This window comes from Mchenga conophoros, linkage group LG5 (assembly GCF_057382185.1).
Source record: "Mchenga conophoros isolate Kocher_MC1m ecotype Shallow Benthic linkage group LG5, M_conophoros_male_GT1.1, whole genome shotgun sequence".
Classification (NCBI taxonomy): Eukaryota; Metazoa; Chordata; class Actinopteri; order Cichliformes; family Cichlidae; genus Mchenga; species Mchenga conophoros.
Window position 1 is genome coordinate 21,309,738 of NC_140530.1, and position 13,396 is coordinate 21,323,133.

The 13,396-nt window shown below is 40.3% G+C and overlaps 2 protein-coding genes across 5 annotated transcripts; one reads left to right on the plus strand and one right to left on the minus strand.

Moving 5' to 3' along the window:
• Positions 1 to 6: 6 nt before the first annotated feature.
• LOC146574475 (uncharacterized) lies at positions 7 to 3,697 on the minus strand. 4 transcript variants are annotated; one of them, XM_085274149.1, is made up of 8 exons: positions 1,912 to 3,697; positions 1,652 to 1,691; positions 1,480 to 1,551; positions 1,313 to 1,381; positions 1,123 to 1,173; positions 964 to 1,026; positions 783 to 858; positions 7 to 375 (listed from the first exon to the last, which is right to left on the minus strand). In XM_085274149.1, exons 1-8 carry the CDS (start codon positions 1,912 to 1,914, stop codon positions 342 to 344), a joined length of 408 nt encoding a protein of 135 aa, XP_085130275.1. In that variant the 5' UTR covers positions 1,915 to 3,697; the 3' UTR covers positions 7 to 341. The 4 variants fall into 4 exon arrangements, with proteins under 4 accessions (XP_085130275.1, XP_085130274.1, XP_085130273.1 ...); XM_085274148.1 differs by lacking the exon at positions 7 to 375 and having other exon boundaries at positions 385 to 858; positions 1,912 to 1,953; positions 3,212 to 3,697; XM_085274147.1 differs by lacking the exon at positions 7 to 375 and having other exon boundaries at positions 385 to 858.
• LOC146574476 (protein bicaudal D homolog 2-like) lies at positions 3,637 to 12,845 on the plus strand. The gene is made up of 8 exons (XM_085274145.1): positions 3,637 to 4,180; positions 6,832 to 7,044; positions 7,619 to 7,771; positions 8,086 to 8,550; positions 9,203 to 10,204; positions 10,341 to 10,492; positions 11,011 to 11,242; positions 11,596 to 12,845. The coding sequence occupies exons 1-8, from the start codon at positions 3,941 to 3,943 to the stop codon at positions 11,596 to 11,598; spliced, it is 2,460 nt and encodes an 819-aa protein (XP_085130271.1). The 5' UTR covers positions 3,637 to 3,940; the 3' UTR covers positions 11,599 to 12,845.
• The last annotated feature ends 551 nt before the right edge of the window (positions 12,846 to 13,396 follow it).

Below are 13,396 nucleotides of genomic sequence, written 5' to 3' on the forward strand. Positions count from 1 at the left end.
ATTTACAATAGTTTCTATTCGCCTTTGTGTTGACGTGTGTTATTTAAGCACTGCTCATAAACAGCAATCTGCAACTATAATGGGAAAGTATCTATGAAATTTATGAACAGCCATCAGCTTCAGCATGCATTGGTATGAGACAGGCCCATCTTATGAAAGTCAGATGAACTTCAGTGTATTGGTATAACATACATTCACAAGATTGCAGAGACATTTATAGTGGAAAAAAAGAGGAAACTACAGTGTTTGTTTCTACAGTGACATAAAACGTCGCCATCTCGTCATCTTAAATACCACTTAAATAGCTTCCTGTAAATCCCCCCACTGTAATTTTAAAATCACTACCACCAGGTTCTCGTTCTCTCTCTCAGCTTCCTGTTCAAAACAAACAAATGCATTTTTTGGGTCATACAAATCCCAACTTTCAGAAATATTTTAAAACATTGAATGAATTCTGAAGAAGTGCTCCTAAAACTTGTACTAGCATGCCCCCTACAGGAGCGAATAAAGAAAAAGAAATAATGACATCCACCACCACACAATTCATATCAGTCATAATCGATTAAGAAAAAGAGTTTAAAGTTTAGTTAAATGAAGATCAGTGCCATAATATAAGAAAACCCGTGTTTGCTTGTAGATCGAGCATTTTGACTGAACATATTTCCTCTCCATATTTCCCACTGGCCTTCTACACTCTTCACCCTAAACTTTGATAAGCACTGCTCTTTATACAGTCTGTGTTCTACAGGAATGTGCAAAAATAGTTTGTAAAGAGGACAAACCTCAGAGAGCTGTATTTCCGTTTTGCTCCTCTAAGAGCAAACGTTATGATTCCACATCCATACGATAGTGTGTAAACTGAAATACACAATATTTAACCACAGTTAAAACAGTATATCCCCTGAGTATCTGAATATTCCATGTATTCTATAAAGTCTTATATTTAAAGTATTGTGGTCTTACCATGATATGAGTGGAGGTGCAACAAAGCAACAAATAGTGCAACAGCAAATCCCCAGTAGGTATCTAAGGAGAGTTTGATGGTAATGTTTAGCTTTTATACAAAACCTAAATATGGATGTAAAATTAGGATTCTGACTTTGATATAGCAGCAGGAAGTACCTCCTTTGTTGTAGGGCGCACCTTTACATCTTTTAGTATGGGCAGGCAGGCCTGAGCAGGGTAGAAAAGTCAACACAGACATTGTGACAAGCAAAACCTCCAGTGCATTATGTAAAATTACATTTTTCTTTTTGGAAAAAAAATTTCGCTTAAAATCTTTTTGTGAATTTTATAAAAAAATTCTACTTACCAGTAAACATGCCCAGAATCTCAAACGCTATGGTGCAAAATATACCAAGACATACTGGAACTGAGAGTGCTGAAAGTGAAAGCAAAAATAATAAATGGGTTGTTAATCAATCTTGGCTCAGCCAGGGGTTAATTACTTTGAACAGCGGCTTAAAAAGTGTAACTTACTTCGAAATGGCCTATAGAAAGCCATTCCACATCCCAGTCCAAAGCAGATTGAATAGAAATGGTAATATTTATCTGAAATGTTCAGAATAATAGGTTTCAAATGAATATTCTACATAAAGGAACATTTCTGCCAAATCTGCTGATAATAAATAAACATAATAGATATACATACAGTGTTGATAAAAGTCAAAAATTAAATTCCTTTTGTACTCCTGAAAAAGAAATGATCAGTAGCTTGATGGATAAAAAATACAACATACTGCTGCTTGATAGGAAATAAGAAAAAAAAGCATGTGAGAGAAAGTGAAAGCAGCAATAGACACACTGTGTAGACACATTGTTATATTTATAACACAATGTGTCTACACAGAGCAAGAGCTACAATCGTAGATAGAAAACCTCAGCGAAAGGCAGAAACGCAGGTGTACACACCATTTCAGCTCAGCTGCTCCTGAAGTCCCCAGGCAGGTGTAGCTGAACAAAACAAACAGCATTCAGTAGACAACTTCCTCAAACTGCTGCCAAGGACTGTCAGTACCAAGAATTACCACTGAATGGAAGTCCCGCTGACACAGTTTTTCTTTCACATTCACGTGTGTCAAAGGTTAAAAACAATAAGACAGTGCTCTGTCACCTTGTGAAGTACTAGATTTGAATCAGGTCCTCAGTTGTTTGGCATTCAAATTTTTACACAAAAAAACCGACACTCTTTGCACTCTTTGATCACATGACCACAACTTGGTGTCAGTCAACGTAGTTCATGAGCAGATTTATGACAGATACCTTTTGACCATTTAACAAGACTTCTAAAAGTACTTAATTGCCAGCTACTTTTATAATAAACGTTTTCCATTCTCTAATAAAGAAGAACATAAACAAAATATTAAATATTTTTTGTGATTTTTTAAAATATATTTATATTCATTAGCCCCCTTTTTTAGTTACAGATAGTTGCAGATTTGTCAGCTGCACATCCATGACCCAAATCTCCCATTGTATCACATCCCAAGGGTGCTCTATTGGATTGATATCTGATGACTGTGGAGGTCATTTGAGTACAGTGAACATGTACAAGAAACCAGTTTGAGATCATTTGAAGACAGTTATCCAGCTGGAAACAGTCAATAGAAGATAGCCACAGTGTAAACAGATGGACATGGCTAACAGCAGAATTCAGGTAGACTGTGGCATTTAAATGATGCTCAGTTAGTACTAAGAACCCCAAAGTGTTCCAAAGAAAATATCTCTCACACCATTGCGCCATCAGCATTAGCATGAGCAGCTGATACAAGGCAAGATGGATCCATGCTTTCATCTTATAACAAATTCTGTCCCTACCATCAGAATGTTTCAGCAGAAATTAAGACTTATCAGATCATGCAATGTTTTTTTCCCCCACAATCGTCTATTGTCCAATTTCCTGTTCTTAGCTGCCACTTGTATGGAACCCGCTGTGGTCTTCTGATACTGTAGCTAATGTTCTTCAACGTTGCACGAGTTGTGCATTTAGAGATGCTGTTCTGCACATCTTAGTTGTGGTGAATTGCCATTTGAGTTACTGTTGCCTTCCTATGAGCTTGAAGCAGACATCAACCATGCTCACAGGATATTTTCTCTGTAAATCCTAAAGATGGTTGTCTGCAATAATCTCAGTCGAGCAGCAGTAAAATACTCAAACCAGCCTGCCTGACACCATCAATCATAAAACTTAAATGAAAGTCACCTAACTCACCTTTCTTCCACATTCTGATGCTCAGTTTGAACTTCAGCAGATAATATTGGCCATGTCTACATGCCTGGATGCATTAAATTGCTGCCATGTGATTGGCTGATTTGATATTTGCGCTTACGAGCAGTTGAACAGGTGTACCTAATAAATAAAGTGACTGAAGATCATATTTCTATAATTAACTAATCTAGTGTTCATTCGACAAGTGACTATAACAAAAATACCCATAAACTCTAATAAAGATCCTAATAAATATGCAATGTAATTATAGTTGCAGTTTCACAGTTGATTCTCTAGATGGCGTTTCAATAAACTGTGGGGTCATGTCTCGGCAGACGCAATGCATTCTGGTACTTGAAGTCAACGCGGCTTCAGAAGCAAGGAGTCCTTGAGGTAGCGCGCCTCACTGAAAACTACATTTCCCTTCGTAGTCACGCTGATTTGAATGCCGTGTAGGGGGAGCGTTTTTTTCTAATCGATGAGCTCAACTGAAGTTTCCTCTGTCAGCTTCAAGAAGAGGCAGAAAAATATCGAGAATGAGCAAACTGTTGTCCAGTTTGAGCTCCGTCGAGGTCCGCAGTGAGTGAAAGGCCGGGAAGCTAAACACAGTTTAAGCCCAACAATGCGCCCCAAACAAAGAAGGCAGTGATTTGCGGTCTTGGTGGTTTGCTCCGCTGCTCCCGCTAGTTAGGGCTGGGTCCCGTTACGGTTGGGAGTCGGCGGCTCGCCAAGATGTCTATGGAGGAGCAGGAATATCCTGAGGCGGTACTGGTGACAGAAGCCGGGCCGCAGTGGCTCCAAGTCGAAGTGGAGCGTCTGACCCGGGAGCTTCGCGAAACGACCCAGGAGAAGATCCAGGCGGCTGAGTATGGGCTGGCGGTGCTGGAGGAGAAACAGCAGCTCAAGCAGCGATTTGATGAGTTGGAGACGGACTACGAGACGGTCCGACAGGAACTGGATCAGCTGAAGGAGGTAACCCGAGGTCACCGCCACGCAGCCAGATATAAGTCCTGGCATCAGTCAGTATGTGAAGGCGAGGAGAGCAACTTAGTGCATGTTATAATAGCAGCACGGTGGGAATTTAGAGTGACATCGGGGATCAAACTAGAAGCAGTCGGTAGTGGGGTTTGCTTCCCCTGAGCCCCAGCCATGTCTATTTATATCCCTCCTGCCTCCTCAAATATTATATGAAGTTTGAAATATGCATAACCACCTCCAAGCAGAAATATTGCAGTGTTACCTAATGTTGCCTCGCCTTAAAGGATGAAAACTGTCATTAGTTTTGATTACTTGCCTTTACTTGCTCCAAAGGCTGAGGCCTTGAAATCAGACTGTAGCTGCAGTGGCTTATGTCACATTTAAGCCTGTTTGGCCAATTTGCTGTTAACCTGTTTAAAAATAAGTTTTTCCAGTGGTGAAATCATTAAAAAAAAGTTAACAGCCCTGAATAGCTGTGTTTCTTTTCATCTCCTAATAGCTTGTCTGTTGAGACATTATTAACCCACAGTGTCAGCCAACCCCAAGGCCCTTCAGTCTCACAGTAGAGGAATAACCTCTACAGCTAAATATGACAGGTGAAGGCATCTATCAATCTAGTAAACATTAAGCTGAACAAAGATAACTTGGCAACACTTTTTCACAGCAACTCATGAGATGCACCGCCAGCCACTGAGATCCTAACATGTGGGAAAATCTGTCTGTATTTCATTAGAGAATAAAGAAGTGTGTGTGTGTTGGGGGTGGTCGGGAACTTCCCTTCAGTTCAGTCTTAAGACTGTTGTCACATCCAGTCTATCAGTCAGTAGAGGAAGTGCATCCTAAAGCATTTCCACATTGCTGTCTGTCAGCTGTATGTCTAAATGTCCAATTTCTATTATTAGTGTCCTTCAGTGGTTGTGTTCACATGAAATGGCGATAGGTCATTGTGTGTAGGCTGGGCTTAAATGGGTCGCAGTCTTATTAATACCTTTATACTGGAAATCTAGTCTAATATCATGAAATGTAAATTAAAAAGGAGGATGTGAGATTTTTGCCACTACCAGTAATTTTCTGGTTTATAGATTATAGTTGCATCACGAAGTGACTAATTGTTGGGGACATTTACTTAGTATCTCATGATTGTGACAGTTTCTCCTTACTACAGTACATCGCTGAGAGTGATGTAAGGTAAAGGAATCATCCATCCTCGTCCTCTATCAGCCTCCTATTGATTCACATCATCATGACTGACCATGACTATGATCCTAGTTACACAGATCTGTTTGTCTGACTGAGAATTGGCCAGAAAAAGACATCTAGCTCTACAGTGAGGTCCATTTGCTCTCACATCCCCACTTAGTAACTGTTGACTTAATGTGTGTTTAGCTGTTTAGTTCGTAACTGTGCAGATATGGCATCAAATTATTCATCAATTTACTGCTATTCTGAAAATTAGTTCACCTGCTTAGTAAAACCATTCAACTGACATTTTGCAAAAAGACTGTTCCTAGTAGCTGGTTAAACATTGAAAGTAAAACACATGCTGCAGCTTTGGGAATATTGCTAGCCATTTATCCAATCTGTTTTAAAGTAGATAAATATTTATTTTATAATATCAAAGCAATATCTATACAGATTTGTGTTTGATGATTATTTGAACAGTGTTTTTTTTAATTGCAGAAAAACACTGACCTGTCAAAATGTCAATAAAATTAAAATTTCTGACACATTTTGAAATGTACATTTGAGTTCTTCTGTAATCCTCAAGGGACTGAACTGTTTTACCAAGTGGGAGTCATGTATGAAGCCAGAGTATTTTATTTTATACTGGATACTTTTTTTAAGATTCTATATTTTAAAATAATATTCTATCATTTATTTATGACAGATATGCTGCAGTGCTCTATTTTTATTAGTCATGGTTTCATGTATTACTGGGCTTCAAGCATTTACAAATACACTTGAAGGCAGTTAGTTTTTTGTTTATGGCCTATGTGCTTTAATTATTGTCACATCCACTTTTTTTTAGTCTATCTTTGTGATTATTATGCAGATTGTACTGTTCTGTTACAGTATAATTGTTGTCTCTGCTAGTTTCAGTATCATGTTTGATGTTTTTTGTGCTAATGAATGTCTACATCCATAAAGGCGCTGACATCATCGTCATTAAATAGAGAAATAAATTCATGTTAGGAAACATTTTATCATTAAAAAATCAGTTTGGCCAAAATTGTTGTATGAATAAGTTTCAAATGTAATCTGTGTTTGCAGCAAAACTCTTCATAAAAACCAAAGAAATAAACGCAGTGAATGTAGCATGTAAAAATGCATCGCCAATTTAACTACAATTTTATTTAGAGTGATGACTAAGAACTGATACTCGTGTATATTTCCTTATCTGTGGTTTCATTTCCTCTCTTGAGATGGAGAATTTTACTTAGGTCATTGTTATTAGAAAGAGCTGTCCAGTACCCCGTACACACACATTTGTGATATTTTCTGAAATGGTAGATCTTTATTTAACTGAAGTCTCTAACTAGTTATGTTGGCCATGCTCGTGGTTGTGTGCATGTGTCTTAAAGCAGGTTTGTAACAAATCCTTAATCAAACATGTTTGTTCTATTGTTTTTTCTGTCTGTCTTTAGGCCTTTGGACATGCTTACTCAACCCACAGAAAGGTGGCAGCAGATGGGGAGAGCAGGGAAGAGTCTTTGATACTGGAGTCTGCCAGTAAGGAGGCTCTCTACCAGCAGAAGGTCCTGGAGTTACAGAATGAGCTCCGACAGTCCAAAGCTTCCCTCGCCAGTGCACAAGCTGAAAATGACCGCCTGTCATCCATTGCCCTGGAAATGAGAGAGGTAGGTATTGAGAGTGCTGCAATATGAATTTCTTCTCACAATTTACACTCAAATGCTCACTTTAACTCCTGTTGAGCATTTTCTTATCATAGTATATGGTCGGCCAAAGTTTGAATCGGCGTCTTTTATGTGTCATCATCGGAGATCTGCTATTTGCAGCACGATTGGGAAATCAATGAAAGCTTGTAATGCTAACTGAAGTTGACTTGTAGACTACGAAAAGTTGCCAGTGTTGGTTGTGAGAGAGCTGCTTCTTATCATGCGGGAGGGCCAGTTTGCACTGAGCCCAGCAGGAAAGATGATGTAATGGTCCGCAGTGAGTGACACAAAGGATGTCCTCCACCGCGGCTCTCTGTAGAATGAATTGGTAAGTGGACCATGTCCTCCTTCCGTCATTGCACATGGCTGCCAAAGACTTGTGGCATGTGAAGCACTCTTGCCCTTATTTTAACTTATTTGCTGAACTATTGCAAGCGTGTAGTTTGTGGTTTACACTGCATTTGCTAATGGTGAACATAGGTTTAAATGAAAGGTCATCCAGTTATTCTCCCGTTGTCCCCGTTCTTGTGTGCAGAATTCAGAGCTGGCAGAGCTGCAGCGCAGTCAGCTGCGAGACGACATCAGAGAGTACAAGGTTCGGGAGGCTCGACTGCTGCAGGACTACAGTGAGTTGGAGGAGGAGAACATCTCACTTCAGAAACAAGTGTCTGTGTTGAAACAGAACCAGGTGAGACTGGCCATAAAACTCAAGTTTTGTAGTGGGTGGAAATCATTCAGAAATAGCTGTGTTGTTCATGTTTTTATGAGTCAGACTAACCATATTATCATTTTGGTTCTAATATCACTACACAGTCATTATGTCATTTCCTTACAATTTAAAAATATGAGCACGCACCAAATTTTACATTCAAAAAATGGGTCTGTGTATAATATTTTGGCCAACCACGATGCACTCATGCCTGTTTCACAAATTATAACAAATGCTGCCTACTGGTGTAAAAGTATTAGCTGTGTTATTTATATTTTTGGCTGTCTCTACAGGTGGAATTTGAAGGTCTAAAGCATGAGATCCGCCGCCTGGAGGAAGACAGCCAGTGTCTGCACAGCCAGCTGGAGGAAGCAATGCGCCTGAGAGAAATTGCCGAGCGGCAGCTGACGGAAGCTTTAGAGACCATCAAGACAGAGCGTGAGCAGAAGGCCTCGCTGCGCAAAGAGCTTTCCCACTATATGACCATCGGCGGCTCTGTGTACAGTAGCTCTTTCAATATTTCCATCGATAACCCCAAACTCCACGAGGATCCTTCGGCCATCAATGAACCGGACAATGATGATCTAATAAGAGGCTTTGAGAACGGCTTGGTTAAATTGAGTGAAAGTGATGAAGACAATAGAACTGCAGTGAACAAGAGAGGAGAGGGCTTCAAACCAGTCCCTAGCTTGGTGGACGATCTGCTGAGTGAGCTCAACATATCAGAGATACAGAAACTGAAACAACAGCTGGTGCAGGTATGAGATCCATCAGATGCACTTGGATCAAGAGCCATCATTATCTGACTGCAGCATACCTGATGCCATGATTTCACATTCAGTAAAAAGCTCAAGTTCTACTGTAGATGTCATAGAAAGGCTGCCATGCTATTTTCGCTAGATGATTATCGTGGCCAAAAGAATTTAAGATCTTATCACAGGAGTTTTGAGAAAACAGGAAATGCTGTCAGTCTAATGCATCCCTAACTTTATCTGTCGCTGTGTATTCTGTGGATCTAGAGCGTAAAAAGGGAAACTGGGCTAAACCAGCATGGACAAATGTCACCCATGTGTGCAGTAACTCAGTTTGTATACCACAGAACACCACAAACTGTGTGGGGTTTATACAAATGTACTAGAAAATTAGAGAACTAACTAAGTAGCTGAACTAAATCTGTAATGTAGTGATACTAAATTACTAGTAATCATCAGGATTGGCAGGTCACACTGAGATAGGTAATGTTGGGTACACCTTTAACTGAGTCACTCAAAAGTTCCTGAAAGGTTGTTAAGAAACTTTAATTGCACTCTGTCACCTGGCCAAAAAGGCCGTTCCTGTTTTGTTCTTTCTCTTTTTTTTTCTATAAAGTTGCCTAGCTGACTAATGAACTCTTTATCTGTATTTCTGTAGGTTGAGAGGGAAAAAGTTGCCCTGATCAACTCTCTGCAGGAGAGCCAGAAGCAGCTGGAACAGGCCTATGGGACTGTGTCCGAGCAAAAGGAAACGGTCAACAGGTTGACTGAAAATCTAAGTGCAATGAGGAAACTTCAGGCCAGTAAGGAGCGGCAGTCTGCCCTCGACAGTGAGAAAGACAGGGACAGCCATGACGACGGAGACTACTATGAACTGGACATTAACGGGCCTGAGATTCTGCAGTGTAAATACACCGTTGCAGTGTCTGAAGCTGGAGAACTGAGGCAAGAGCTGAAAACACTAAGGGCGCAATACGAGGAGTGTCGAACCCAATATGAAGATGAGCGAGCGCGGCTGGAGAGCGACGTCCAGGACTTGAGGTCAAAGCTGTCGTCCTTGGAGAAAATTAGCCAAGCAGATAAAGCAGCGATGTCACGTCTGGAGAGGGAGCTCCGTCTGGCCAGCGAAGCTGCAGGAGAGTCACTTGGCAGCCTTAATGTGGCGCAGGATGAGCTCGTAGCCTTCAGTGAAGAGCTGGCCAATCTCTACAACCATGTGTGCATGTGCAACAATGAAACCCCTAACCGCGTCATGCTCGACTATTACAAGGAAGGTAAGGCCATCGTAAGAAAGGGGCAAGAAGCAAAGGATCACCAGTCAGTACTTCTCACTAACGGGTTAATCGGTGAGACTGAATCTGGAAAGTCAGACTCCGGCAGCGCAGCAGTTACTGCAGCTCCAGCACACGAGCACCGGCCGGAACCCATGAACATCTATAACCTTGTTGCTATTATCAGGGACCAGATCCGCCACCTGCAGCAAGCGGTGGACCGCACCACAGAGCTGTCACGTCAGAGACTTGCCAACCTGGAGCTGAGCGCAGTGGCTGACAAAGACAAAGAAGCGTGCATGGAGGAGATTCTCAAACTGAAATCCCTGCTTAGTACCAAAAGGGAGCAGATTGCCACTCTCAGAGCTGTTCTCAAGGCCAACAAACAGGTGGGAGGATGGTTTGTGTATGTGTCAGGGGAACGATGTTTATTAATGCACACATAGAATAGAATAGCGATGCAAAAACCACAGAATTTAAAAACTGCAGAACTTTACATTAATCTTTTTATGTTGTTCCCTTCAGACAGCTGAGGTTGCTCTGGCCAACCTCAAGAGTAAGTATGACAGTGAGAAGACCATGGTGACCGAGACTATGATGAAGCTCCGTAATGAGCTCAAGGCTTTGAAAGAGGACGCAGCTACGTTCTCATCTCTCCGGGCCATGTTTGCTACAAGGTACGACACATACTTTCAATGTAAATCAGCCATTATGTACATAAATTGGGCAAATATAATTTAAAAATAAATAAATAAATCAGGTGGCTCAGACCAAACGAATCCTTCTCGGTTACAGGAGACATTAAAAAGAACATTGATATAGATTTGTAATATTTCTGCTTTTTCACTCGAGAGAAAATATTTTGCGTTTCTGTGTATTTCTCTGAGAAAGATGCAAAGCATTGTGGGAGCAGTCTGATGTAATACTTGTGCAGTCAGTTAGCGTGGTAATCATACTCCCATCTGGAAAATGCAGTCTGGGGAATCATGACAGCCGCAGTAGTTTGAGGCAAATTGCTCCACCTGCTGGCAGTAAAGTTTACCCCCTCTTCTCTTCTCTTCTCTTCTCTTCTCTTCTCTTCTCTTCTCTTCTCTTCTCTTCTCTTCTCTTCTCTTCTCTTCTCTTCTCTTCTCTTCTCTTCTCTTCTCTTCTCCTCTCCTCTCCTCTCCTCTCCTCTCCTCTCCTCTCCTCTCAGGTGTGATGAGTATGTTACACAGCTGGATGACATGCAGAGGCAGCTGGCTGCTGCTGAGGATGAAAAGAAGACGCTGAACTCTTTGTTACGTATGGCCATTCAGCAAAAACTCGCATTAACTCAGCGCCTAGAGGATTTGGAGTTTGACCACGAACAAGCACGCCGCAACAGCGCCACAACAGTGGGAGGCAAGGCCAAAACGAAGGGCAAGGGAGCCTCTTCCAGCCGCAGTGTAAGTCACGAGCTGTAATGCAGAACGACCTCTAAGGCACAAAATTTCAGTGAAGGCCAGCTCTTCTAGATGTTTTCAAAATGTAAAAAAAATAATAATTTGGGTCAGAATAACTCTTTCTTTTACTGGTAGGTCTCGATATTCAGCATTGAGTTATTTGTTTGTTTTGACGAAGTATAAGCAGGTGTAATGTGGAAAGAGGAAGAACTTGTCCCCTGTAGTAGCCTAAAAGTCTATTGGTGATTCATGTCTGAACCCTGCATGCAAAGCACACCCAACACCTTTGTTGTGCATCTCACTTAATGCAGGAGAAACTGAAATTAATTTCATTTTTTTCTCTTTTGTCTTTGCAGTAAACTCATGAAGCCAAGTGTCCTTAACGAGCTCCGTCAGGTTATGCACGTCGGTGGCCAGTTGTCTGCTCTCCTGGTTTCTCCACTCTCAATCACACGCCATATCGTGTCACTACTAAGACGAGAATATATCAAACAGTATTAGCCAAGAGCCTTGTTTTAGAGTGCCAGAACAGCTATTTAAAATGGCATCAAATTCTATGAAAACTGCAGAAAATAACACACCAGCTACCCGGTGCAGTCCATCAGTCTTCCAAAATATGAACCACTATGATTACTCAACCGGTGGAATAGTCACAATGGGTGTTTGGTTGGTTACTTAACGCCTGACTGACTTAGCACTTTTCTGTTTCACGTATTTGCTCCAAGCTTATTCCACTTTCTAAAATGATGCTAACTGTTTCAAGTATTGTGTAATGTTTGTACTCTGTGTGCATGCTTGTCTTCCAACATACCTTTAACCTTATTTATTTCATAGCAACAAAGTCACAGATTGCTTTTAAAGCCAGAAGTAAGTCTCTGATTTTGATGTCTGTTGGCCTTAGATTTAGTATTTGACACATACTGACAGCCAGAATTCTTGACAACCGTGTCTTCTGTCGTGCTGTATTGTCATAACTCTATGATCCTGGAAATATGAAGCTTCAAATACGGGATCTTAACTACATTGTGTATCACTATGTTCCTAACAGATAAAGCAGAGCGGTTACAAATTAAAAGTATGCTCGTTATGTCTGGAAAAAGAATAAAAATGCAAATCTTATTTAAGGATTTATAAGTTAAGGTCAGATGTATAGTATTCATAAACTCTATTCATGATAAAGAATTTTTAAAGTTACTGTTTTAATACAATTTTTTTTGTAAAGCTTTTCAAATAAGTCTGCAGTGCCATTGTGTGTTTTTTTTTCTTTATACAAGTGCCACATTCAGACATGACAACAAAAGAGAACCCTAAGTGTTTGTGCTATATAATAATATTTTACATCTTGTTGCTCACATTATTGGTCCTAATTGATTGCAGTTTTTACTATAACTGTAATTGTATTTATTTGTCTCAGTTCATTCAGACTACAGGATTTGAAATCCTTTTTATTTCATAAGGGAGTGTGCATTTAGCTGGCAGGTTGAGGCTTAAAAAAAGTACTGAAATGGAAAAAAAAAAAACCACAAGCAAAAATCCTAATTGTAAGATCCTGTCACTGCTTCCTGCTACAGTATGTCTGGTGAAGAAATAAATCTAACTTTTACAATTCTGATGGTTTTTTATTTTTATCTTTTTAACTCATGTCTTTATATTTTTCAAGGAAACATCTGCAAACATACATGTAAATATAAGTATATAAGGCAAAATGAGCTCTCATGCAATTGAGGCTTCAGTGAACAGCAGAAGAATAAACTGAAGGGCCAGGTGTAGCTCTCAGGTCCTGTGTCAGGTCTCTGCTGGATTTTTCCCAAATTCCTAAGGACATGACTTCAAGATACTGTTCATCTGCTGTAAATAGTTTTTCCTCACTTTGCCCAGCTTCCTCAGATCTAATAAGCTAATAGCTCTGTGGGAATCACATGTTGGTGCAAAATGGTATTTTGTGGTTGTCAAACTATGTTATCTTCTGCATTTTTCTTATATTTATTAAAAGAAATGGAAAAGAAACGTGTTTTTCCAGCTAGTAGCAAAGTACCTGAAAATACTATTTAAAATTGGTTATTTGACATGTTAGTGTAAACACAATGCTGCTTCCTCCCTTGAGTTCGGATACCCATTTTATGCTTGAATGACTCATTGGTCAGTGATGGACTATAT

Excerpts from the sequence above, each read along its gene's own strand:
- LOC146574476 (XM_085274145.1), top strand. The coding sequence starts at position 3,941 with ATGTCTATGGAGGAGCAGGAATATCCTGAGGCGGTACTGGTGACAGAA. Across the intron at positions 7,772-8,085 it reads CTGTGTTGAAACAGAACCAG|GTGGAATTTGAAGGTCTAAA; the intron begins GTGAGACTGGCC and ends CTGTCTCTACAG. Across the intron at positions 10,493-11,010 it reads CGGGCCATGTTTGCTACAAG|GTGTGATGAGTATGTTACAC; the intron begins GTACGACACATA and ends CTCTCCTCTCAG.
- LOC146574475 (XM_085274148.1), bottom strand. Across the intron at positions 1,552-1,651 it reads TTTTGACTTTTATCAACACT|ATAAATATTACCATTTCTAT; the intron begins GTATGTATATCT and ends TGAACATTTCAG. Across the intron at positions 1,382-1,479 it reads TTTCTATAGGCCATTTCGAA|CACTCTCAGTTCCAGTATGT; the intron begins GTAAGTTACACT and ends TTTCACTTTCAG.